Source organism: Mus caroli, unplaced genomic scaffold, assembly GCF_978045245.1.
Source record: "Mus caroli unplaced genomic scaffold, Mus_caroli_1 scaffold_16, whole genome shotgun sequence".
Lineage (NCBI taxonomy): Eukaryota > Metazoa > Chordata > Mammalia > Rodentia > Muridae > Mus > Mus caroli.
The window spans coordinates 10,759,825-10,786,120 of NW_028227271.1; the positions used below are offsets into that span (position 1 = coordinate 10,759,825).

General features: G+C 43.4%; 2 protein-coding genes across 15 annotated transcripts in view; one reads left to right on the forward strand and one right to left on the reverse strand.

Annotated features, from left to right (window-relative positions):
* The window catches only part of Pphln1 (periphilin 1), a 92,550-nt gene that overhangs the window by 40,420 nt on the left and 25,834 nt on the right, over nt 1-26,296 (reverse strand). For 10 of the 14 annotated variants that reach the window (XM_029469708.2, XM_085831727.1, XM_085831725.1 and 7 more), the window contains 2 exons: nt 26,100-26,161; nt 8,347-8,558 (listed from right to left, as the gene is read on the reverse strand). In XM_029469708.2, the coding sequence (XP_029325568.1) occupies nt 8,347-8,558; nt 26,100-26,161 (274 nt within the window). Of the gene's footprint in view, nt 1-8,346; nt 8,559-10,250; nt 10,437-13,447; nt 13,560-14,110; nt 14,127-17,311; nt 17,333-26,099; nt 26,162-26,296 lie in introns of those variants that run through there. The other 4 variants (XM_085831729.1, XM_085831728.1, XM_085831731.1 and 1 more) reach the window with 4 other exon arrangements.
* Nucleotides 19,555-20,532, forward strand: LOC110310149 (26S proteasome non-ATPase regulatory subunit 8). The gene has a single exon (XM_021182848.2). It carries the CDS (start codon nt 19,582-19,584, stop codon nt 20,449-20,451), a length of 870 nt encoding a protein of 289 aa, XP_021038507.1. The 5' UTR covers nt 19,555-19,581; the 3' UTR covers nt 20,452-20,532.

A 26,296-nucleotide genomic window follows, 5' to 3' on the forward strand; every position in this document is an offset into this window, starting at 1 on the left:
ACAAGTAAAAATACAAGCCACAAACAATCCTGCTTTTTAGTGATACTTGCTTAAAAATAAACAAGCTGATCTTTATATTAGAATTCAGGAAAGAAATAAGAAGGCAAATTATGAAAGCAATGGAGGAGTTGAAAGTTATATCTATATATTTATGATTTAAGGAGTGATATACCTAGCATGGTGACACATGCCTATAATCACTAGCACTCAAGAGGCTGAAGCATAAGGACTGTAAGTTCAAAGCCAGGTTAGGCCACAGTTCAGCCAGATCTAGGCAGCACAATCATGTCAAGTTCCACAATTTCCTTTCAATACCCACAGATTAAGGCAGCTCTCACTCTTTCAAGGAAGTTTCCATCTGAAGTAGCTATTAATATAGAAGCTCACACACAGCTGGTCAAAGTGCCCAGAATAAGCCTGTTAGGTGTTGACAACTGCATCAGACCCCTTCCTCCCGAGCCTGAGATCTCCCCTGTGGCAGAGAGGCAGAAGGACTGTTGAGAGCCAAAGGTTCTGCAAGATGGCTGTGAAATGCAGTTTTCCAGATACGACATGGTCCTTACACACAAGAACTCAACAGTGCTGTGACTGCATCACAAGACCTGCACAAGACAAGCCAGCAAAATCCCAGCATGGATGGGGACAGTCTCACAAAATCCCCGACAGAGGAGCTATTGGCAATTGATGGCTACTGGGAAAGAAATGCATACAGTCCCGAAGAGTTTGATGAAAGTGAAGTGGCTGGCCCTATACCCATGCACACACTGGCCACAATCTGTGAACTCAGGTTAAAAATAAAAGAAAAAAAGGACCATGAAGTTGTTAGGAAGAAGGAGTAGGGAAGGGATATAGAGGATGGCAGATAAAGAGTTTGGTATAGATTATCAAAACACTGCATATATACATACATGCAATTTTCCAGTAGTAAATAAAACTACTAAAAAAAAAACCCATTAGTACCAATAAAAAGCACACATGAGGAAGAAAAAAATAAATTTCAAATCTTCACTGATTTATAACTGTTCAACTTACATATTCCTATGTAATGATGGTAGATTACCCATATGCCTTCAAAAGAAGCTTATTCTTCAGTTTTTGATCTTTTCTAGGGCTGAGGGGGTTAATTTTAATCATCTACTTTACATAGTCTACAAATCACCTGATAACAGAGTTTCAGTGAGGGATCCTCTAGATCAGGTATGTCTTGTCTTTATTGATATGGAAAGGGTTGGTAACTAAGGTTTGTACAGTTCCTAGGCAGGACCCTGTATTGTGCATCACTGGAGGAAGAGAGCTGTGCACGAGGTTCACAGCTCATGGCTACCTCTTGATATGGACATAACGTGACTGGCCACTTCCAGCCCCGGCACCTTGACTTCCCTGAGAGATGGACTAAAACCCCAGCTGTGAGCTAAAATAAGCCCTTTCCCCTAAGCTACTTGTTATCAGGATACTTTATCACAGAAATGAAACTAAGTCGTGTCACATGCTACATGAAACACTGGATGCTATCAGGAACAGTAAGCCATGCAGATCATGACAACCAGCAGCCCAAACCGTAAGGTACTGTTTCTAACTATGAAGCTGGGGGGGGGGGGGGGAGTAGATAAGGTGTATTATTAAATTCATTACCATCTTAAAGACATATTCAACTTCTAACTGAAACTGGTGCCACTGGAAGCACTTCCACTGGGTCCATATACTAGCTATAAAGTGCTTGGCACAGAAGTGAAGCAAAGTTATAGACACAACTTAAATGCTTCAAAGAAATATTAAGTCCTCCAAGAGTTTGTCTTTAGTACACTCCTTACAAGTAATAGCTAAGGATATATCTAATACTCCAAACAATACTTTCTTCTTGATATAGGATTTCCTGCTAAGAGAAGGATAAATGTACCCAGAGACATCCACTTTAACAACTGCTATTCTTCAAATCACACAAGAACAAGGGATACTGTAGAAAACCCAAACCAGAAAGCATAATTATAGATAACAAAGTTATTGGTTATATACTGCAGACTACTGTACTGAGTGCAGTACTTAACAGGCATGGACGTGACAGACATTTTAATTCTAGAAACCAATTCCACAACACAGATCCTATACTGAGTTTCTCTTAACAGTGGAAGGTTTAAAATTAAAACGCAAGCAAAGGGGCCCCAGAGATGACTAGGAATTCTGTGAAATAATTACAAAATTGTGATGATGAGATAAGGACACTCAGAAGAAGAAACACTGCAGATTTTCTCCCATGTGTGACCTGTGGTTGCCGTGTATAAATGCAGAAGGGATAGGATTTGGGGAGAATAAGGGGATCATAAGATGGGAGACAGTGGGACAGAAGACCGAATGATCAAAGTACATCATATAAGTTAATAAAAATATTTTGTACAGTTAATATACACTGATTTAAAAAAATATAAGGACTTTGAAGAATGAGTGTGGAGTGTGAACTTAGTGGTTCTGATGTCACTTTTAATGCTAAACAAATTAGAAATGATTAAAGTATAAGGAAATAAAGTAACCCTACATGGTTAGGGTAAGTATGGGCAACTAAAAGTACTAAAGGCAATGTGCTCACAGCTCCCATGAGGGATCAGAGACAAAACTTCCAAGTGGTGATGACAATCTGAGGACTCCGGCACGGTGCCACACACCTACAGCCCCAGAACTCAGAGAGCAGAGCTAGCAGGCTCGGAGTTCCCAGCCAGTTCAGCAAAGTCTGAAGCCAACTTGGGTTACCTGAAAACCCTCCCATAGTACACAAACGAAACAAGAACAAAATCATTCCATGGCTTGTAATTACAAACCTTGCCAATCGTGACAGTCTGAGTTCAATTACACAGGGCTCACACTGATTTTCCCCAAGCCGTACTCTTGGGGGAAAATCCACTTGGTGATATCCAGACACACAAGGGCTGAGAAAAGACACACCAGCAATAAGGACAGAACTGATGTCTGGGGAAAGATGGCCCCTGCAGTGAAGTGCTTACCTCAGAAGCACGAGAGCCTGAATGACCCCCAGCCCCCAAGTGGAAAATCCAGGCATGCAGTCAGGGAGACGGCTCAGCGAGTAAAAGCATGAATCTACTTGATGAAAAGAGTTTTCTGACCTCTGCACATATGCAAAGATGTGTGTATACCCCCACCCCCATAGAAAAAATTAAATAAATAGATGAACTTTTTCAGTTGAACAGAAAAATCAGACATGGTGACACATGCTTGAAATCTTAATGTTGAGGAGGCAGAGACAGGCAGAGCCCCAGACCCTGATCACTGCTCTACTCTTAAGTAGAAAATTCCAGCAAACAAGAGACCCAATCTCAAAGGCTGGCAGCATTCCTGAAGATGACACCCAAGAAGTCCTCTTGCCACACATGTGTACATTTGCGCACGCATGCACACACGCATGCATGCACGCACACACACGCACACATACATACATGTACCCACGCACGTGCATAAGGGCTAGACTTAGCCCAGTAACAAAGCTACTGTATTCGAAATTCTTGTTCCGCCCCTAGCTGGTATAGGGGTGGGATTGAAGAATTAAAAGAATGAGGGTATAAGGAATAATAAAATTGTTATCTTCACTTAATATTTGTATTTGTAGAACTATTTAAAATCATATCAGGATTTCAATTATAAGGTACATTTTTAACACATTGATAATCAATTTTGGCTCAAGCCCCTGGTAATGGAGGGGCTCTCAGCACATACTTTCAGATCAAAGCAAACCTGTTACTTAGTGTCAAAATAGTTATTTTTCTTTTTCTTGCTTAAAGCACGGCTTTTGCATTGTTTTGTTTTAACAAGTTGGTCTTATGAATACTCTGAAACCAGAAGGAACATAAAAGCACATAAAGTCTTCCTTAAAAAGCCAAAGGAAGTGTAAGTGAGCCCTGAAGGAACATATCATGTTTACTAAAAAAGCTCATTCACATTTGAAAGAGCAAGCAAACAAGCAGAAGGCTTTACAAATGGCTATGCTCTGCCTAGTTCATTCACCTCACATGGTTACTGTTTTAGTGTCCTGGGGATCCAGACGGATCCAGCCCAACGCCGCACTGCGGCCCATGCCTCTGACCAAGCCTGGGATGTCCTGGAGATCCTGACCTAAGTCCAGACAGAAGGAAAATGATGCCCCAGAAGACTCCACTCTAAGCCAGCTCCAGCCTGCACTAGGGAGGCAGGCTACTACCGGGAGCTCAAAGCCACCCTGAGATACACCCTGAGTTCTAGGACAACCTGAGGTAGTAGCTAAATCCTGCCTCAAAGTAAAAAAAGAAAATAATTTGTTTCAGAAGATCAACATAAAGTTGGGCACAACGTCTCCTTTAACGACTTCACTAGGTGGTACCAAGAGCCTCCCTTCCACTACTGTTTTATGTTTTATTAAGACTTCTTCATTATCAGCTGTCAGATATTTTTCTGTTCCACTTGTCTTAGTTAGGGTTTTACTGCTGTGAACAGACACCATGACCAAGGCAAGTCTTATAAAAAAGACAACATTTAATTGAGGCTGGCTTACAGGTTCAGAGGTTCAGTCCATTATCATCAAGGTGGAAGCATGGCAGCATCCAGGCAGGCATGGCGCAGGAGGAGCTGAGAGTTCTACGTCTTCATCAAAAGGCTGCTAGTGGAAGACTGACTTCCAGGCTAGGGTGAGGATCTTAGGCCCACACCCACAGTGACATACCTACTCCAACCAGTTCACACCCATTCCAACTAGGCCACACCTCCAGATGGTGCCACTCCCTGGCCCAAGAATATACAAACCATCACATTCCACTCCCTGGGCCCCCATAGACTTGTTCAAACACATGAGTCTATGGGGGGCCATACTTAAACATAGCATAATGTAAAATGCATTTAGTCAAACTTTTCAAGTCCTCATAGTCTATAGCAGTCTCAACAATGTTAAAAGTCCAAAGTTCAAGGGCTCTTCTGAGATTCATCCAATCACTTACCTGTAATCCCCAAAGCAAGGCAGGACACCAGCTGGGCAAACTCCAAACTCTGCATCGCCATGGCTGATGTCAAAGTGGTCTTCAGATCTCCACTCCTTTTTCATCTTTGTTGACTGCAACAATCTGCTTTCTCCTGGGCTGGTTCCACTCCCTGTTAGCAGCTTTCCTCAGCATATATCCCATGGCTCTGGCATCTTTAACATCTTTGAGTCTCCAGGGCAATTTCAATGTTACAGCTTCTTGTTTCAGTGTCTGGGATTCCACTTGATCTTTTGGGCTGCTCCAGCTCTGCCCTCTGTAGTACTTTAAGCTTAGGTCGATCCACTCCACTACAGCTTCTGTTCTTGGTGATCATCCCATGGTACTGACATCTCCAATACACTGGGGTGTTCTACTCCAACTAGGCTTCACCAATAGCCTCTCATAATCTCTCTTCATGGTGCCAAGCCTCAAATCCTTTGCATGACCCCTTCAGTCCTAGGCCATCAACTACAACTGAGGCTGCACCTTCACCAATGGCCTTCCATGGCCTCTCATAGTGCCAAGCCTCAGCTGCTCTTCATAACCCCTTCATGCTTTCAAAACCAGTACCATCTGGGTGACTCTTACACATTACCAAGTCCAGCTGCAGCACAAGGTACAATCTTGGCTATCTCTGGAACACAGCTTCTTTGTGCTCCAAGAAAACAATTCCCAAAAGATTTCACCTCAGTGATGCTGGTCTCTTCTTAATCACTGCTAGTTTTTCTCATCTCCAGCTAACCAACATCAATTGTCCCAGTAGTTCCTTCCATTCTAACTCTAGAGCCAGAGCCACATAGCTGAACCTGAGTTCTGCTGCTTGCAGGAACTAGAACATGACCTGCTTGTACTATTACATTGTCACTGGCTTTCTGTTTTCCAAATCCTTCACTGCCTAAGCTTGGCTATCCTGGAACTTGTTCTGTAGACTGACCTTGAATGCAGAGATCAGCATGGCTGTCTCCTGGGATTTAAGGTGCGTACCACCATGGCTGTAGGATCTTGCCCCAAGGTCCCACTCCCTTAATCTGTTATCTCCTAGAACACAGGATTTTGCTCCATTTCACTTCCTGATACCCCTTTAATACTCGAACCATATATTTTATATTTTTCCTTTCTAAGTTTGCTATGCTTGTTCAAACTCTTCATAAGACTTAACCAGAGAACAAAGTCTCTGCTGGGCTTTTCTCAAACTTCCTTTGACAATGCAATTAATCTGAGTCTCTTCACTTTAGCCTCAGGTAGACTTTTCAGACAAGGGCAAAAAAGTAGCCACATTCTTCACCAAAATACCACAGTCTTTATGCCACAATCTGAAATTCTTCTCCTTTGAAATCTCTTGTGCCAGGTCAACACAGTTCGAATCACTCCCAGCAACAAAGTCTTCCATATTCCTACTAGGATGTCCCATTAAGCCCCTTTTAAAGCATTCTACTGCATTCCAAATCCAAAGTCCCAAAATCCACATTCTTTCAAATAAAAGCATGGTCAGGCCTATCACACAATACCCCACTCCCAGTACCAACTTCTCTCTTAGGGTTTTACTGCTGTGAACAGACACCATGACCAAGGCAAGTCTTACAAAAAAGACAACATTTAATTGGGGCTGGCTTACAGGTTCAGAGGTTCAGTCCATTATTATCAAGGTGGAAGCATGGCAGCATCCAGGCAGGCATGGCACAGGCAGAGCTGAGAGTTCTACATCTTCAACAAAAGGCAGCTAGTGGAAGACTGACTTCCAGGCAACTAGGGTGAGGATCTTATGCCCAAACCCACAGTGACATACCTACTCCAACCAGGTCACACCTATTCCAACAAGGCCACACCTCCAGATGGTGGCACTCCTTGGCCCAAGAATATACAAACCATCACACCACCCAACTATTAAGACAATTACATTTAAGCTACAGACTTTTGAACATGGTGGAGAGGTTGTAAGATGTGTGGCTTCTTTAGTCTCTCTCTACTCATACTAGCTCTGAGTAGAGTTAGAGGCTGTCTACTGTCTTGAAAGCTTTTTGGGGGGTGGGAGGTGAGTGCCTGAGTTGGGGGGCAGAGGAAAAAGACTAGTGAATAAATGCACCCTACAATCATGTCCATTGCTGTCATTTCAGTTCTTCAAAAGACACAGGTCTTAGGGTTTCCCCTGCGGTAAACAGACACCATGACCAAGGCAACTCCTATAAACGACATTCAACTGGGGCTCGCTTACAGGTTCAGAAGTTCTGCCTATTATCATCATGGCAGGAAACATGGCAGGGTCCAGACAGGCTTGGCTCTGAAGGAGCTGAGATTTCTACATCTTGTTCCAAAGGCAAACAAGGTTGCACCTCCTAATAGTGCCACTCCCTGAGCCAAGGATATTCAAACCACCACAACATACTTTTAAAAAAATTCTTTTTTGGGGGATCTAGACAGAAGGCTCAGTGGTTAAGAGCACTTGCTGCTCTTCTAGAGGACTCCAGTTCAATTCCCACCAACACATTGTGGCTCACAGCATTTATAACTCTAATTCTAAGGGATATAAGGGATCCAGTGCCCCCTTCTGGCCTTCTAGGGAACCGGGCAGTCACAGACATACAAGTCGTACAGCTGGTGCACAGAGAGAGGAGCAGACAACACATCCATACACATTAAATAAGTTCAAACAAACAAACAAACAAAGAACCTTGTGGGTGTGTGCATATTCACATGTAGGAACACAGACACAGAAGGGTCATGGCACACACATGGAATTCAGAAGACAACCTTTAATGTTGGCCCTGACTTTCTGCCTTGTGTGAGATGTCTCTCAATGCTCACCACTGTATAGAGTGGGCTAGATGATTGGCAAGCTTCCCATCTGTCTAGGAGTATGAGGAATAGAACCCCTGTGTCTCCCTTTTCTATAGGTTCTAAGGATCAAACTTAGTGCACAAAGTGCTCTTATCCACGGAGCCTTCCTCTTAGCCCTTCAGTGCTACCTCTTCAGTCATCATTCACACATCTGTATGCAAACAGATGTGTTCTGTAAGGCTCTACTGCTTTGCCATTAACAGAAGACTTATATAGATATTCCCTGAACACAAGAATCCAACAACAACTGTAAGTTCTTATTTGGATTGCTAGAAAGGATGGGGGTGGACTGACTTAGACTTGATGACAAGGCTCTCTCTTTTACACACCAGAAGAATTCAACATGAATTGTCACACAGACTCTAATTTCACACAAAGAATTGAGGAATGCTATGTGCATCACTCACTATACTATTCTGTCAAGTTTCTGAGTGTTTGCAATTACAGAAGAAAAGCATGCCTTGTAGGAGCATCTCCGTGGAGATGCACTTTAGAGAGGAGACAAGAAAAGCAGACATACTTCTATGCTGAGACTGATGGAAGGAGTGAGTCCTGCTTCGCTCTGGAGAATAGCTTCTGCTGCTGACACTGGAGCCGGATCTGCTGTGTGGGGAGTCCTTCCGGCCTACAGGGGATTCTCTGAAGAAGGGGGCATCCCTTTTATGGGGAGACCGATCTCTCGAATAATGTGAAGAGTAGAAACTCTTTCTTCTGAAGCCGTCTCTCATGTCCCTTTGAAGGAAAAAAGAAAAGTTTAGTTAATTGCATTCTCTATCCAGAAATGTACACAAAATGGCAAGAGACCAGATTACCTCGTTAACAGGAAACTTTTACCAAACTATGATTAAGAACATACCACTCTTCTCAGCCTGGGGTTTGACCAGGAGATTAAGTGTACGGCTACCGTATCCCAAAATGTGAAGAAAAACAACAACAACAAACCAGTCTCTTCTGATCTCAGAAACCCCTAGGAATTGCAAAACTTTCCAAGGAAAGCAGCTTATAGAGGTTACTCTCTTCTAAACATGGTGATGGGCATCCTTCATCCAAAAGCTACAAAGTCGGAAACCTGTCTCCAACAGCATGGTGCTCACAAGGTTCCCTGCTGGGCCACATTTCAGAGTTCACACCAGAGATGTTTACCCCATAAAGTTTATGTAAATGTTTCAAACATTATCTGAAAATTCCTCACCAGGCACCCCAGAAGAGACACCCCACTTGTACATACATTTATCTCCAAAGTTAGGAGCTAATCAGTTTGTTTTCATGGGGAGGCAGGGCACTGATAAAGAGAATAGCCAAGGATACCTTAAAATCTTGAAAGACCCAAGACACCAAGGTCAAACTAAAGAGATCCATCAAACCCAAACATTGATGCTGTCTCTAGCTACTACATCCTTGGCTCCAGCCTGGTGCCCTCAGGGCACAGACTGTTACTGATCCTACCACCTTTATAAATCACTGTGGTTTTTTCTGTAAATTCAACAACCATATTAAGCAGTATCAATTCAAAGCGGTAAGCATAAAATAAATAAATTTGAAAATTTAGGGCTGAGGATACAGCTCAGCTGGTAGGATCACTTTACATGTGACACTGGGTTTGATGCTAGCACTGAAAAGAGAAACACAAGAGGTAGGGAGGAAGAGAAGGAAAACCTTATACAGGAGAAACATCTAACTAATTCAAACTTACTAAGTGAATTCAGATATAAACCTCTATAATAGGAAAAGAAGGCCTGAAGAGGTGGCTCAGTAGTTAAGAGCACTGACTGCTCTTCCAAAGATCCTGGGTTAAAATCCCAGCAACCACATGGTGGCTTACAACCATCTGTAATGAGATCAGATGCCCTCTTTTGGAGTGTCTGAAGACGGCTACAGTGTACTTACATGTAATAAATAATTAAATCTTTAAAAAAAACAAGAAAAAAAGAAAGAAAATTAAAACGAACCTCTATAAAGAGAAGGGTCAAAGAAGTTTTAATTAAGCATATTTCCCATATTAAATTTAAGTTATCCATTTTTTTCTGTCTGTTTTTTTTTTAATTTATTATGTATAGTGTTCTGCCTGCAGACCAGAAGAAAGCATCAGATATCATTACAGATGGTCCTGAGCCACCATGTGGTTGCTGGGATTTGAACTCAGAACCTTTGAAAGAGCAGTCAGTGCTCTTAACTGCTGAGCCATCTCTCCAGCCCATACTTTTATCTTTATTTTTTTATTTTTCTTCTTTTCCTTATGCTGAAGACCAAACCCAAAGTCTTTTCTGAAAATAATTTAAAACTGATTATCAGTCCGCATTACACATGTAGCTAGTTGTCTTGGTTCAGTTGAGCACTAGCTAATCAATAAACTGCCCTACAGAAACAATTATGTTTCCCTAGGAAAAAGTAAAAATCACCTAAAATTCACTTAGAGTAACTCACATAAAGAAGCATCAATGTGGAAGGCAGCAGGAACCCTGATGTAATGAAGTGCGGTTCACTCCGACGTCACTAATCATCAGTCAGTGGCTAGATACATTCTCAGCAGGTCTTAAGAACTATATTACAGACTCAATGGAGAAGAGGATGCCACAGTGGGCGATACAAGGTCTCTGTTAGCTCTGGACTCTGAGGACAGGAAGAAAACCCGACACTAAACCAATACACACAACAGATGTGGATGCAGATAAGAAAGGAGGAAGAAAGAAGGGAATTTACATATTCCAGGGAAGAAACAGTGGTAGCTTAGATGGAACGATGACTGTCTGCCAGAGCATAAAAGACACAGGATTCGGATTCTCAAGAATTCCAGCACAATGTCAGTGAAATGAGATTGGCTAATCTGAGAAACAGGGACGGTCCACACATGTGTGGGAGCAGATTACATGTGAAATGTGCATGCACTATCTAGGTAAACAAGCATAGAGAGCCAGATTACTAGACTTCTTAGTTTAGAAGTCTAGTAATCACTAGCTCTCTCTTTACGACTGGGTACAAAAGAGCAGGATTTAAGCATGTGAGGATGAAAATAAAGGATAAAAGAAACAGAAGGCTTAGCAAACAGGGCTAGAAACTACCATGCAGAAAGACATGTGATTGAAGAATGAAAACAGGCAGAAAAGAAAAGCTTATTCCATGGAGAACAAAGACTGTCTACAGAGATTAAAGGATCATTATTGATTGCTCAGTGGAAAGAGAAGCAGCAGGATCAAAATCAGAGCTAAAATCACCACCTACCTCTTTCTTCCTTTGAAAAGATGAACCACTAAGTTAGTTTCCTAATCGCAACACCAGAGGGCAGTCAAAGCACAGCGCAAAATGTGGTGATCACTACTCAGCTACTTCATCCCTGCTTCCCTGCTGCCTACCATCTTGGGCAAAGGTGTCACAACTCCCTAAGTACCTGTTTAGGCAAAGTGCCTAAAGGGGTGCCATGAGGGTGTCACAGTGGCTCTAGGGAAGTTCAGCATGTACTAAGCGTCTGTGACAGGGGACTAGCAGTAAATGTCTGAGGGAGCTGGTCCTATAATTTAATGTTGTTCCCAGATTCTATGACTAGTAAGGATTTTTTTTAGGTGGGGAGGGACAGGGGGACAGGTTGGGCTTATCTATCATGATCACAGTCCATCATTGAGAGAAATCAAGGCAAGGACTGAAGCTGACCATGAAGGAATGTTGTTCACTGGCTTCATCCTCGTGGCTTCTTGAGCCTCTCATGTTTTTTTCTTTTCATACTGGAAATAAATTATTTTCATGCAGTATATTCTGGTTATGGTTCTCCCTCTCCCAATTCCTCTCAGATCCTCACCACCTTCCCACCCACCAAATCTACTTCCCTCTCAGAAGAATACAAACAAGCATCTAAAAAATTAATAAGAAGAAGATAAAAGAAAAAGAAAACAGAAGCCGGGCGTGGTGGCGCAAGCCTTTAATCCCAGCACTTGGGAGGCAGAGGCAGGAGAATTTCTGAGTTCGAGGCCAGCCTGGTCTACAGAGTGAGCTCCAGGGCAGCCAGGGGAACACAGAGAAACCCTGTCTTCAAACAAACAAAAGAAAGAAAGAAAGCAAACAAACCAGAATAGGACAAAACAAACAGGACAAGAAGAGTCACAGAGAAATCACAAGAAGCACACAGATGCTGAGACACAATCATGCACATAGACAGCCCATAAAAACAAACTAGGGAACCATATAACCAAAAGATACGGAAGACTAAAAAAGAAAAGAAAAATAAAACGTCCAAAGCAACATGAGACAAAGAACCTCCAAAATACCATGAGCTCGCTTTGGGTTGGCCATCTCCTGCTGGGTGTGGGGCCTGCCCTTAAGTGTGGTTCGTTTCCCAGGTGAGACCTCCTGGAGAAAACTAAGGCTTCCTCCATCTGGAAGCCTCAGGGTTAGCGGTGGGGACATGGGCCTGTTTTCCTCTCAGCACTAGGAAGCCATCTGGTGCATCAGTCCTGCAGTGTGTAGGAGGCCTGGTTTCCTTGCTGTCTTCCATCCCCACTAGCTCTTAAGAACCTGTATCCTCTTCCACATAGCTTCCTGAGAACAGAGAGAAGGGAGACATCCCATCTGGGACTGAGAGTTCCAGGATCTCACTGGTAAGATTTTTGTTTGTTTTAGTTTTGTTTTGTGAGCTGATGTGGAGCTGTTGGTAGGGAGCACGACATCAAGCTGAGCACACAGCACACAGGTCTGACTGCACACAGCACACAGGTCTGACTGCACACAGCACACAGGTCTGACTGCACACAGCACACAGGTCTGACTGCACACAGCACACAGGTCTGACTGCACACAGCACACAGGTGTAACTGCACACAGCACACAGCTATAACTGCACACAGCACACAGATATAACTACACACAGCACTCTGAAGGAAGTGAGTGAGGCAGGAGGATCAGGAAGACAAGACCACTGATGGGTAAAGGCATCTATCCATCTGACAATTAGAGTTCAATCCCCGGGAACATGGGGGAGAGAATCCCCTCTTACAATTTGTCCTCTGACCACAACATGCACACTGGAGCAGGAGCACACCCATATACACATACAAAATGAATAAAAATTTTTCCCCTTGAGACAAAGTTTCTCTGTGAGTTTCTCTGTGAAGTTCAGGTTGTTGGGAAACTTGCTCCTTAGACCAGGCTGGCCTCAAACTCCAAGATCCGCCTGCCCCTGCCTCCTGAGTTCTGGGATTAAAGGCCTGCGCCACCACTGCCCAGCTAAGTGTAATCTTTTTTTAAAAAGTTCAACACCATCCTTAGCTACTTAGTGAGTCTAAAACCATCCTGACTGCGTGTGTGTGTGTGTGTGTGTGTGTGTGTGTGTGTGTGAACAATAATAAACCCAAACACACTGATCAGCACAACTAAGAGTTGGGTCAAGTCTGTGGTAGGAAGTGAGTGAGTCACATAAGCAACAACCTTATCTAAATGAAGCTACTCTGGGTCACACAGTGAGACCCTGTCTATAAAACAAAAATAAACAGGTAAGTGAATTAATTTTATCAATTCTTAACCCACTATGTCTGTCTTATCAACACATAATCAGGACTTGAAAATCTACTGAAGTTATACTGTGTTCTCATCTTAAAAACTCAAGGTTATACATTTTTCAGTTATGGAATACTTACTTCTATTTAAAGAAGGCAAGTTTCAAGTGTTTTAATAACGCCACCCGAGATCTCAATCCTGGAAGCCCAGATTCAGGTGCAAAGAAGCCATGTCAGCTTTACAACACACAGACGAGGTGAAAGGGTATTCTGTGGAAAAGTTATCAGAAGAGAAACTAAAAAGCAAAGACAGAAAGCATAGGAGACTTAGGAAAAGTTCCTATGAAACACTGCAGACACTGGAAGACACCTACACTTACAATCTAGATGTCATGTGACTGGGTCAGTCTACTATTGGAAAAACAGATTACTAGAAATCGAACGCCTGTCAGGCTAGTGATTTTTGGTCGAGAGAGAAACTTGTGCTGGACCCGGAACTGATCTTGTTTTGATGGGGGCGCCTATTTGCTGTGGAAGGTGAACAAAGAAGCCCCCTTACTGCAGATGGGGAACTTACAATCCACCGCTCAGGCATCTGCCCAACAGGAGCAGAGAGGAAATGACAGAAGAGAAAGACCATGAAGGGAGGAAGACGGAAGCCAAGGGAAACTCTGGAACTTCGAAGTGGTAGGGAACCCCATCAGAAGGCCTCATCCCAGCAAGTGCCTACAGAGGGGGCCAAGAGAGAGCCTGGAGAAAAGGCCTGGTGGAATCGGCCCCACACCCCTGTAATTTACACATCACCTATGAGCGCCAACAAAAATCCAACTCAATGGACACTCCTTCTGTAGCCACAGCAGAACCTCCAGGCCTTCTAACTCTGTATTCTAAATTCTCAACTTCACCAAAGCTCCCCCGGGACTCGTCTGCTTACAAAAGGTCTTTGAGAAGGACTGAAACAGAGGACCTTACTAATGTGTGAGAGTGCACATGTATCACAATTGTCTACTAGCTACAAGTCAGAAACTCAAAGCTCAGGAGAGCAGTCTAATAATTCCCAAAGAGTCTCAGGTCTGACCATGCCCTGCTGGAAGCCAACAGCTGAAACACGCACAAAAAGAACTGTTCCATATTTTCAGAGATGGGCAGGTAGAGTGAGCAGGAAAGAGTGAGCTAGGTATTCTAATTATCCAGGAAGAGGGGTCAAGTTCTAGAAACATGTTTGGGGGTGGGTGTCTACATGAGCAAGTTCAAGGACAGCGCTGGCTTGGAGTAGGCACTGAGGAGTAAGAACTATTCCCAGAGTACATCTCACAAATCACTTAGGAAGCACAAGCTGAGAAAAAAGGGCCTCCACACAGTTACAAAGCAGGTGTGGAAAGTGAAAAAGAGAATGCAGCCACTCTGTTCTGGGCTGTGGACAAGCAAAGGCAGGCAGGGTCACCCAGCAGGTTGAGTGAGCTTCCCTATCAGGAAGCTCATTGCCTATAACTCAAGCTCCAAGAAGATCCAAAGCCTCTGGTCTTCACAGGTACCTGTACTCACGTGCATATGCCCCCCCACCACCACCACAAGCACAATTCAATTTAAAAAATCGTTTTATAAAGGTATTTAAAAATAAAAAGGGGACTGGTGAGATGGCTCAGTGGTTAAGAGCGCTGAGTGCTCTTCCGAAGGTTCCGAGTTCAAATCCCAGCAACCACATGGTGGCTCACAACCATCCGTAACGAAATCTGACACCCTCTTCTGGAGTATCTGAGGGCAGCTACAGTGTACTTACATATAATAAATAAATAAATAAATCTAAAAAAACAAAACAAAACTATGTATTGTGTGTTTAAGACCAGTGAACCTGATGAGGGAGGGCCTGGGTCTCTTAGCAGTTCACTGCTACAGAGTTTAAGCAAGGCAATGAAAAGATCCAGTAGTTTCAAACATGACTGACTACTCTGTGAGGACATCAGATGTTAGTGGGAGAAACCAGTGAGGGGCAAGGGGCTCTAGGTTTACAGAACTATAGAGCTACTCACAGCAGTCTGTCTTCCATACACAGCAAAGGAAAGAATACTCGTGATGTCTACAGAGTGACAAGCAAGCAGTATACTCAAGGGGCTAAAGGGCTCTGAAAATATATAAATAAGGTGGACATGCTAGCTCACGCCTATAATCCCATCCTAGCACTCAGGAGGCACAAGAAGGTGGATCTCTTTGAGCCTGAGGCCAGCCTTGTCTATAGTTCCAAGAGAGCAGCCAGGGCTACATAGTGAGATCCTGTCTCAAAACAATCAAACATCTGCACTTGTATACACACACACACACACAATACATATATACATACATACATACATACATACATACACAGAAAAAATATAATACAACCAACATGTTTATAATGAAGTCAAAGGTTACACATTTTTGAATGAATTGCTGCTTTTTGCCATGACAAAGTGCATTGCTGGATTGAGGATAGCATCTAGCTGCATGACAAACACTGAAGGCCCAAGGCAGTGGAAACACAGGCTGGAGGATGAAGCAGGGGAAGAAGAGCCAGCAAGAACTCCTAGACTGGATCCTGCCTCAGGCCTCCCGCACACCCATTAACTCCCACAGTGAACCTGATGCTGCTTCAGAGGCTCATTTCCTCCTTTCACAGCACTGGGTGTTAAACCCAGGCCTTCCTACACGCAAGGCAAGAGCACAGCCACTGAGCACATCACCAACCCGTCAAGAGCTCAGATTCTTCCCTGAACGACTATTTGTAGTTGTTAATGCCATAGGTCAAACCAAATAGGCCATGACAGATGAGCCCTTCCAGTCTAACAGTTAAAGATGTACACAGCACAGCATAAGCACAGAGGTCAGGGGTCAGTTTGCAGGAGTCAGTTCTCCTCAGACTATGTGGGTTTCAAGGATTACATAGAGGTCATCAAGCTTCACTGAGTTGTTTCATTGGCCAGAGACCCATTTTGCTACAGGCATTTAAGTTTATTAGCTAGGGATAATTTTCAATGAGGTAGAGAAAGAGCTGTCAGGGAAGGAAAAGGAGAGCAAATGCGCCATACACACTATCTCAGGACCTCCTCTCCCTCTCAGTGAATTCTATAAAAATACTCCATACAATATACTGGCTGCTTTTCTAGCCCATGGCAACTTAAAAATGAAATTAAGGCTTCATGAATCATTTTAGGAAAGCAGTTTGGTAAAAGTTTTTAAGAATAAATCAACTGCAAATCTCAAGTGTCTTCTATTTTTAATGTGATGCAATGTGGACTAACTAAGGGAGCGTCCATCTGACCTATTATTCAGTGTTCAGGAGTGGGGTGGAGAGTATCTGCCTGTTCTTACACACTTGATCATAGCCAAAAGGCCGAGAAGCGATTCTGCCTGCTCTTAAAAGACTAACAGCCGGGCATGGTGGCGCACGCCTTTAATCCCAGCACTTGGGAGGCAGAGGCAGGCGGATTTCTGAGTTTGAGGCCAACCTGGTCTACAGAGTGAGTTCCAGGACAGCCAAGACTACACAGAGAAACCCTGTCTCGAAAAACCAAAAAAAAAAAAAAAAAAAAAAAAGAAAAAGAAAGAAAAATATATTAAGAGTGTTGTGGCGAACACTTAATCCCAGCACTCCGATGGAGGGGGAGGAGGATCTCTGTTGAGTTTGAAGCAAGATGGTCTCTAAAGTTAAGTTCTAAGACAGCCAGGGCTACACAGAGAAACTGTATTAGAAGCAGGGGAGGGGGAAGGAGGAGAAAGAGGGAGAATAAGAAAGAGAGAAGGATATGCCTAAACAATCGTAATTAAAATATCAAAAGAATATCTAAAAAGCAGTAAGCTGACCCTCTCAAATACTATCCAGAGTCTTCTCTTCGTTTGGGAAAGGTAAGTGAAAAACAACAGAATCGACACAGGGTTATTTAGATCTGTAAGACTTTAAGACAAATCAACACAGGGTTATTTAGATCTGTAAGACTTTTGGACAAATGTGCCAGAAGGTTAAAGACCCACCAAGGTGCTCAAGGATCCATGAAGATCACAGATGAAGGCTATGTGTTTAATGCCAAAAGCTGGGCAACGGTGGAACAGAATCCAGCATTCTGGAACAGAAGGAAGTGGAATTCTATGCTAACCTGGGCTACACAAAGAGTGCTGGGAGTGGGGATGTAGAAATAGAGAGGGAAGGAATAAAGGGAGCAATGGGGGAGGAGGAGGAAAAGAAGAAACTACACACATAGGGCAGAACTCCGACTCACATTCCATTAGAGCTGAACCAGTCATGAGATCACACACCTAACTGCAGAGAAGGGCCAGGAAACATGGTCTATGTGCCTAAGATGTTGGAGAACATGTAACTGATGGATTAAATGAGAATGACCCCATAGGCTCGTGGATTTGAATGCTTGGTCCCTTGTTGGTGAACTATTTAGGAAGGATTGAGAGGTGTGGCCTTGTTGGAGGAATATGTCGCTTGGGGTGGTGAGGAAAGCCCACACCAACCCAGTCTCCCTCTGCTTCCATCTAGAGAGTAAGATTTGCAGGGTCAAGATGAACTGCATGAAGAATGTGAACAAATAAAGCAGATATTGATACTCAGGCTAGGTCTGAGATGGAGTTGTGCCCTAATCAGCTCATAAATGATATAATACTCCACAGATATTTGTAGAAGACATGGGATTTCTGGATCAAACTCAAGGACTTGGTTTCACAGCAGCAATCAGTAAGAGTGTTAGCATGGCACCATCAGTTCCCACTGGTGTCCATTCTAAATGTATGTCACGTGAACATCAGTCCCGGAGGGACTCTGAAGATTAGTAACTGCAAATACTACCCTAAGAACTACCCAAATAATGCATCAGTGCTCAGGCTCCTGAGCACCTTAGTAAGCCGTCTCAAAACAAGAGACTTAAAGGGGATAGTCTCTGCTGACAACTCAAAGCCAGGGCCCTCACTGACAGAAATTACAGTGCCACAAATTTATGGTCCTCAATGTAAGTAAATATAAAACAAACGGAGTTGTAAAAGAACAGGCACCTTTGTATATATGCATACCTAGCATATGTCTGGCCCTCAGAGCTCTGGAGACTACAAAGTCTAAGATCAAGGAACCAGCAGAGCTCATGTATAGCAAAGCCCTTCACCTTGGTTTGTAGTTAATTGTTTCCTTGTTATATCCTCATATGGAGAAGAGAGAATTAAGTCTCACTAATTCTTAATATAGATCCCAATCGCATTTACAAGAACTCAAGCACTATGCATGAAAAGCACCTACCTCCCAAAAGCATGACTTAAAAGCATCATGCTAGGGATTACAGTTTCATCCCGTAGGGCTTGGGATGTACCTCAGCCAGTAGGACACTTGTCTAGCACACTATTCTGGATTCTATCCCGAGGACAGCATAAATTAGGTGTACATACCTATAATCCCTGCACTAGAGAAATACAGGCAGCAAATAATAAAAATAAATCAGAAATTAAAAGCCACCCTCCATTATAGAGTAAGCTGAAGACCATCCTGAGCTACATGGACTAATTCAAAAACAAAGCAATACAAACAAAAAATAAATGAAATTAAAGTAACATAAGCTTCAAAACATGAATATGAAGGAAGGAAAAAATGTCTGTAACCACTTCAGCAAGTCATTCAGGCAAGAACAACTGATGTCATGAAGGTTTAGGAAAGCCTGAGAAAAGACTGGCAGTTGCACAGACTCAAAGCATAGCCTCAAAGGCCACTGCTGATTCCCAAGGGAAAATTAACTCACATTACTAGTGTCTGCAAATTTAGCTTCAACAAGTAACAAAAATCAATACAATAAAACAGCGAACCAATCAACATGTACAATCATCAATCAATCGTCCAATATGCGTGATCAGAAAATAATCAGAATATATGAAGATAGGACCAGACTAAAAGGCACCAGAATTATGGGATATGGTTATAACAGTTACATAAAGGAAATTGCAAACATATTTACATTAAGGAGGAGGAAAAGAAAAAGAACATCATCCAAGTTAAGAGTTAATTGTTTTTGTTTTTTAAATGAAAATACTCTTCAGGGCTGGAGAGATGACTCAGCGGTTAAGAGCACTGACTGCTCTTCCAGAGGTCCTGAGTTCAAATCCCAGCAACCACATGGTGGCTCACAACCATCTGTAATGAGATCTGATGCCCTTTTCTGGTGTGTCTGAAGACAGCTACAGTGTACTCATATAAATGAAATAAATCTTTTTTTAAAAAAAGAAAGAAGTCGGGTCGGCGGCTTGCCGCATCACGGAAGATGGCGGCCACAGCGGCTACGGTGAACGGGTCGACCACCGTCTCAAGCTCCGGACCCGCAGCCACCTCGGGCGGGATCCTGCAGGCAGCGGCCGGCATGTACGAGCAACTCAAGGACGAGTGGAACCGGAAGAGCCCGAACCTTAGTAAATGTGGAGAAGAACTGGGCCGCCTGAAGTTGGTTCTGCTGGAGCTCAATTTCCTGCCAACCACGGGGACCAAACTGACTAAACAGCAACTCATTCTGGCCCGTGACATTCTGGAGATCGGGGCCCAGTGGAGCATCCTGTGCAAAGACATTCCCTCCTTCGAGCGCTACATGGCCCAACTCAAATGCTACTACTTTGATTACAAAGAACAGCTTCCCGAGTCAGCCTATATGCACCAGCTCCTGGGCCTCAATCTCCTCTTCCTGCTATCTCAGAACCGAGTGGCTGAGTTCCACACAGAATTAGAACGATTACCTGCCAAGGACATCCAGACCAATGTCTACATCAAATACCCTGTGTCCCTCGAGCAATACCTCATGGAGGGTAGCTACAACAAGGTATTCCTGGCTAAGGGGAACATCCCTGCGGAAAGCTACACCTTCTTCATTGACATCCTGCTGGATACCATCAGGGATGAAATCGCAGGATGCATTGAGAAGGCCTATGAGAAAATCCTTTTTGCTGAGGCTACCCGGATCCTCTTCTTCAGCACACCCAAAAAGATGACAGACTATGCCAAGAAGCGAGGTTGGGTGCTGGGCCCTAACAACTACTACAGCTTTGCCAGCCAGCAGCAGAAGCCAGAAGACAGCACCATCCCCTCTACTGAACTGGCCAAACAAGTCATCGAGTATGCCCGGCAGCTGGAGATGATTGTCTGAGGCTTGAGCAGGGCGGTGGATATGGCTAGTCCAACAAACCTAGTATAGGCTGGCCTTCAATAAAGGCAGATTAACCTCTAATGGGCCCGAGTGACGGAGGAGATAATTGCTCCTGGAGATTTGGGAGTTTGGGAAGCGTTTGGGCTCCCTGGGCGAGCGTTTCCCAGTTGTCATTGCTCTGGGTTTTGAGGATAGATGCTCAGTGGCCCACAGGTTAGCACGGGCCCAGACTGAGGGACTCTTCTAGCCAGCTGTGGATGCGTTTTGGTATTTGGGCCGAGGGACTAGATTTTTTTTTCCAGTGAAGCACCATGTGTCTCAGTTTTAAAAAAATGTTGGCCATGGATTAAATAATTTTTAAAAAAAAAAAAAAAAGAAAATACCCTTCAGCTCTTGCATACTAACATCTGTGAAATCTAAAAGACTTGTTCCCTGTAGTTCAGACTCTTCATTTGACAACTTACTGGGGAAATCAAAGTCATGTTTCAAAAAGATACTACATACTGAGATCTGCTGCAACTGCTGCGACACTGTAAAACTCGTGTCTGGATAATGTGGCATTGTAGGCACACTGTGGACTATTATTTGAGCACTACCAAACAAACTCAATGAAACATAAAAATCTTGAAGGGTCTTTCACAAACAACTATTTTTTGAAAATGTAGGTCATGGTATATATATAACATGAATCTACCACACAAATTTAAAATTCTAAGTATTTATGAATGTGGACAAAAAAATACAGAATGTACATCAATATGTTAATGTGGCCATAGGGATTAGAAATTCATGTGTGACTTATAAATTAGCTTCTTTTTAAAAATACTCTTGAATTTTATATGAGTGTTGTATCCCTGTGCGTGCACTGTGTGGTGCCTGAAGCCTCCGAAGCCAAGCCCAAGGCCAGCTCCTGGGACTGTGAGGAAAGACAGCCTAGTTGCCATGGTGGTGCGTAAGTTCACCCTGGCCTCTGCAAAAGCAGAATGTGCTCTGACTGCCGAGCCACTTCTGCCATTTCCCCATTCGCTTATCCATCTCATTGTTCTTTCAAAACAGGGGATTAGCTGGAGAGAGGGTTCAGTGGTTAACTCTATGCTAAGTAAAAACCCAAGTTCAGTTCTGAGCACCCATGTCAGGAGGCTGGGAAGCAGCTCACAACGTTCTGCAATTCAAACTTCAGGAGGATGTGATATCCTCTTCTAGCTTCTATGAGCAGTGTGCAGGCATGAACAAATACATACATACACAGACAGACAGACAGACAGACAGACAGACAAACAGACAGACAGACAGACACACACACACAAAATTAAAAATTAAAAGTCATTTTTGAAAAGGATAGGGTCTAAGGTGAAGACAGCCTTGAATTCTCCATCCTTGTTGCACCTCCTACGCTCTGGGATTACAGGCTCACATTCAACTCATACCTGATTTTATTTCATTATGTGAAAGTCCGTACACACACAAGGGTAGAAAGGACAGTAAAAATTAAAACAGGAGCTGTTAATAAAAATGAACAGAGCTGGGTGTTGGTGGCACACACCTTCAGCATGTGGGAGGCAGAGGCACAGAGGCACAGAGGCAGAGAGGCAGAGAGAAAGGCAGAGAGGGAGAGAGGGAGAGAAGCAGTGAGGCAGGTCTGTCCACAGAATCCCAGGACAACCAGGACTATACAGACAGTCTGGAAAAAAGAAAAAGAGAAAAAAAGAAAATCCAAGACCTGTTTATAAATCCCTATAATAAACCATGAGCCAATCTAACACAAAAGCGAATTTTATGTCTTCTTACTCTCTAGGTCTTAATCAGAGACACTGCTGGGATATACTGAAGCTCAGCATTCCTTCTTTCTAAATCCTTGTCCCAGCAGTGTTTACTCAAGTTTCTTCTTTCTGCTTTGTAGGCACAGAATACACCATTGCTACAACTCAAACTTCCCCCAACTAGGCCTCTTCCTCCCCTTCACTCAGCCACTCCACTATTGCTGTCTGTGCTGCTGTCCCCCACATATGGTATTTTTATACTATTCACACTTTTTCAAGGCTATTTCCCCCCCACTTAACTCTTTATTCTTTCATGTTATCTTTAGAACCAGTTTACCAACTTCCATTATTTAAAATAGATAAAAAAACTGATTTTGTTTTTATAGAAATAATAAGTGGACAACCTGATGTTGGCAGAACTGACATCTTTATGGCATGGGCATGCTCCTCAGCCAAGAATGCCATGTGACACTCCACTGTCAGCCAGGACATTTCCTTTATCAGGCAATACCTTCCTTGTACTGGAGTATTTTAAATCTTTACTTGTTTATGTTTCTGACAGTTGATTTATTATTTGCTAATTTTCTAGAATTCCAATGGCCAGTAGACTTTCCTAGACTTTTGGCAAAAATTATTAATAGCTTTTTTTTTGGGGGGGGGGGGGGGGTTTCAAGACAGGGTTTCTCTGTATAGCTCTGGCTGTCCTGGAACTCACTCTGTAGACCAGGCTGGCCTTGAACTCAGAAATCCACCTGCCTCTGCCTCCCGAGTGCTGGGATTAAAGGCGTGCGCCACTACCGCCCAGTCAATAGCATCTTTAAATAGTTTGCTGCTGTTCTTGTTTTTCATAATCCTACCCTTTATCACTCTTGCTATAGGAGCTGAGGTAAGTGCTAGCACAAGCAGGGCAAGCAGGAATCCAGTGTAGACAAACCCACTACCACCACTCAGAACAGCAAACACAAGTTCAAGTCAGTGGCCTTCTGCATATGCAGTTGGCTATCCATTGTGTACAGTCACTAATGCGGAATGTCTACAAACTCAGCCACTGCTCAGTATCTATTATTTCTATTGCTTCTTTGGGGACAGAATCTACTATAAATCTGAGCGTTCTTGCAGCTGTGTTTGCCAAACTGTAAGATTCAGACACCCACTGGTGCTGAGCAGCTTTACAGCTGGCCCAGAGATGATCACAGCACTACTCAATTAGCTACTCATTCAAGAAAAAGAAAGTAAAACCGGGCGTGGTGGCGCACGCACGCCTTTAATCCCAGCACCCGGGAGGCAGAGGCAGGCGGGTTTCTGAGTTCAAGGCCAGCCTGGTCTACAGAGTGAGTTCCAGGACAGCCAGGGCTACACAGAGAAACCCTGTCTCGAAAAACCAAAAGAAAAAGAAAAAGAAAGAGAACCTGTTTGTTTCTTCTTGTTAGGCAAGGTTCTGGGTCTTGATAATGGGTTCCTTACCCAAAGTGCAGCCAAGCTGTCATCTCTGTCTATTATATCCAGGATTTGGAGCGGATAACTGGCCTTCCCACACTGATCCCTCAGCTGACTGAGAATAGCGACTGACTTGCTTGGATCAAATGGATTTTAGTGTCTAATTCTGGAATTTATAGAATTGTGGCAGGTTTAGACCTTGCCATGGTAATGGAAGGTCAAGAAAACTTCGACTATCTCCTTCTCCCTCTCCCCCCCACCCCCAGGACTCTGTAACCATTACAAGTTGCTATGGCTAATGGGACCAATGAGGATGAAGGTGAGGGAGCCTGGAAAGAGGAGGACCCTGGAGCCTATGAAGGGTCTGACTTAGAGCCTAACCCCATAATTTCTACTTCCAGGGTCCCTATTGGGAGCTGTCTGTGTACACAGCTCTCTGTTGTTTGTGCACCCCTCATCTGCGGCTGATACATTGTGGTATCTCCTGTCAGCTCCTTCTCTAGTACAGGCTCCTCTTCTGTACCCTCACTACTTCCCTGCTGTTTGTGTATTGTCTCCCTCTTGTCTGCTGCTTTCCAGTCTTCTTTCTAGGACATACAATCCCTTGTCCATCCCATGGAGTGACCAGGCCCTCTCACCTATGACCCCTGCCCCTAAGAACAATATTCTAGGAGACTGGGGTTCTTTTCCCTTTACAATTCATAAGAGATAGTCAGCTTCTCTTACTGTGACAAATATATAAGAGAAAGTAACTTAAGGAAGGCATCATCCACTCCGGCTCACAATTTCAGGTATTAAGTTGGGGACACACCTAGTAACTCACTTCATCCAGTGAAGCCCCATTTTATAGTTTCTAGCATTTTCCTAAATAGCACCAGCAACTAGGAACCATGTATTCAACATATTAAGTTATGAGGGGCACTCCATAGCATCCTAGTCCCCAAAAGGTTCACATCCATCCCAGAATATGAAATGTATTCAATTCATTTCTAAGAGTTTCCCTGTGGTCTTATTTTTTGTGTGTTTTTTGTTTGTTTTGGAGACAGAGTTTCACTATCTAGCCCTGGCTGGTGAAGAACTCAGTATGAGGATAAGGCTGGCCTCAAAACTAAGAGACTAGCCATCCCCTGCCTCCTTGATTAAAGGAATCTACCACTATTTATAGTTATAACAGTTCTATCATTAAACAAATGTCTAAGAGGAAAATCTCTTCTGAGTTCCAAAGCAAACTCGTGAGCCCCTGAAAAATTCTGAAACTAAGTCACATACTTCCAATATAGAATGTCTGTGTGTGACTTTCCCTTCCTTTCCCCAAAGAAGACACTGATGACCAACGCAAACCAAAATCAGGGCTTACTGCAAACTCAGGTTCCGTACAAGACAGCTGTGTTACCCCAACGCCCACTTTAGCAGGGAGGACTGGAACTCCCTGCAGGACTCACAATCAATTCTGCCGGGACAGTTTGGCCTTGGCCAACCACTGTTCACTGTATATATATTAAGGGGAATGGCTTTGTGAACCTTGCCACCATCTGAGTTTCTTTGTTCTTGTATCAGTAGTTTTCTGAAGTTTATAAGACTCCCTTCTCCCAGAGAAAGAAGTTTTAAGTCAGAGGAAATAGCTAAGCAATACGGTGGTAAACAGGAAAATACCCATCCCAAAAGGAAAACACCGACTACAAAGAACCAAAGCAATGCAAGCCTGTCCTGTGGGTTGCCTACAGCTTTCCTCAACAAACGGTCCACATTCCTCATGTCTCCGAATTCCTGAAGTATCAGCAGCAGCAGCTCGGGCTTCACTCAATGGCTTCAAACCTTACCCTCTGGGGACAGGCAGGCACCAGCACTCTGACCTAGCCATACAGTGCCTGACCTCCTAGGGTGTCTTCTGAAATCTCAGTGGAAGTCTCTGGAGACTTCCTGAAAGTCTGTACCTGTCTAAAAAACCAGTTATGTGAATAATAGCAAGGTCAGCTACCAGCTTAACAAGCAACTGAGACTTCTGCCCAACAGCAGCAGCCTGAGTGCTGTAACAGTTGAGCACAGGAAAACTCAATAGTGGGATTAACAACTTTACTTGGGCACTAGTTGTATAGGAAGAAGAAAACAGAATACATAAATAGACAACCAGAGAAAATGCCTTATAATAGAAGACACCTCGTCAAACTGAGTACTTTCAAAGGCTACTTCTGGAGAAATAAAAAATTTACTTTCCAGTTATGCAAAACTACACCTCATAGTTCAAACTTATTTTGAAATATATTATCAATTATAAAATGTCAACCAATGAGGAACATCAGTTACTAGCTACATCACAGTCAAAAAGGGCACAATGCTTGCTGCTTTCAAATTCAAACCATAATGAAGCAGTTCGGCTGTGCATTTGATGTTATATTTCCATAGCACAGATGACAGAGTCGAGAATCAAAGGACTTATTTGTATCTACTTACCTGTAGTCAGGCTGCCGGCTTGTGGAATGATCATCTCTTAGCCATCTGTAGCCAGATTCATCCTGAAAAATACAAAGTAATAATGTGGGCTCTGGTCAGCCAGTGTCTTCTGAATAGCCTCTGAGGTAAAATTACAGTGAGAGTAAGATCACTTCTCTCGGGATGCCTGAACTTCTAAAAGAGAGGAAATAAAGACG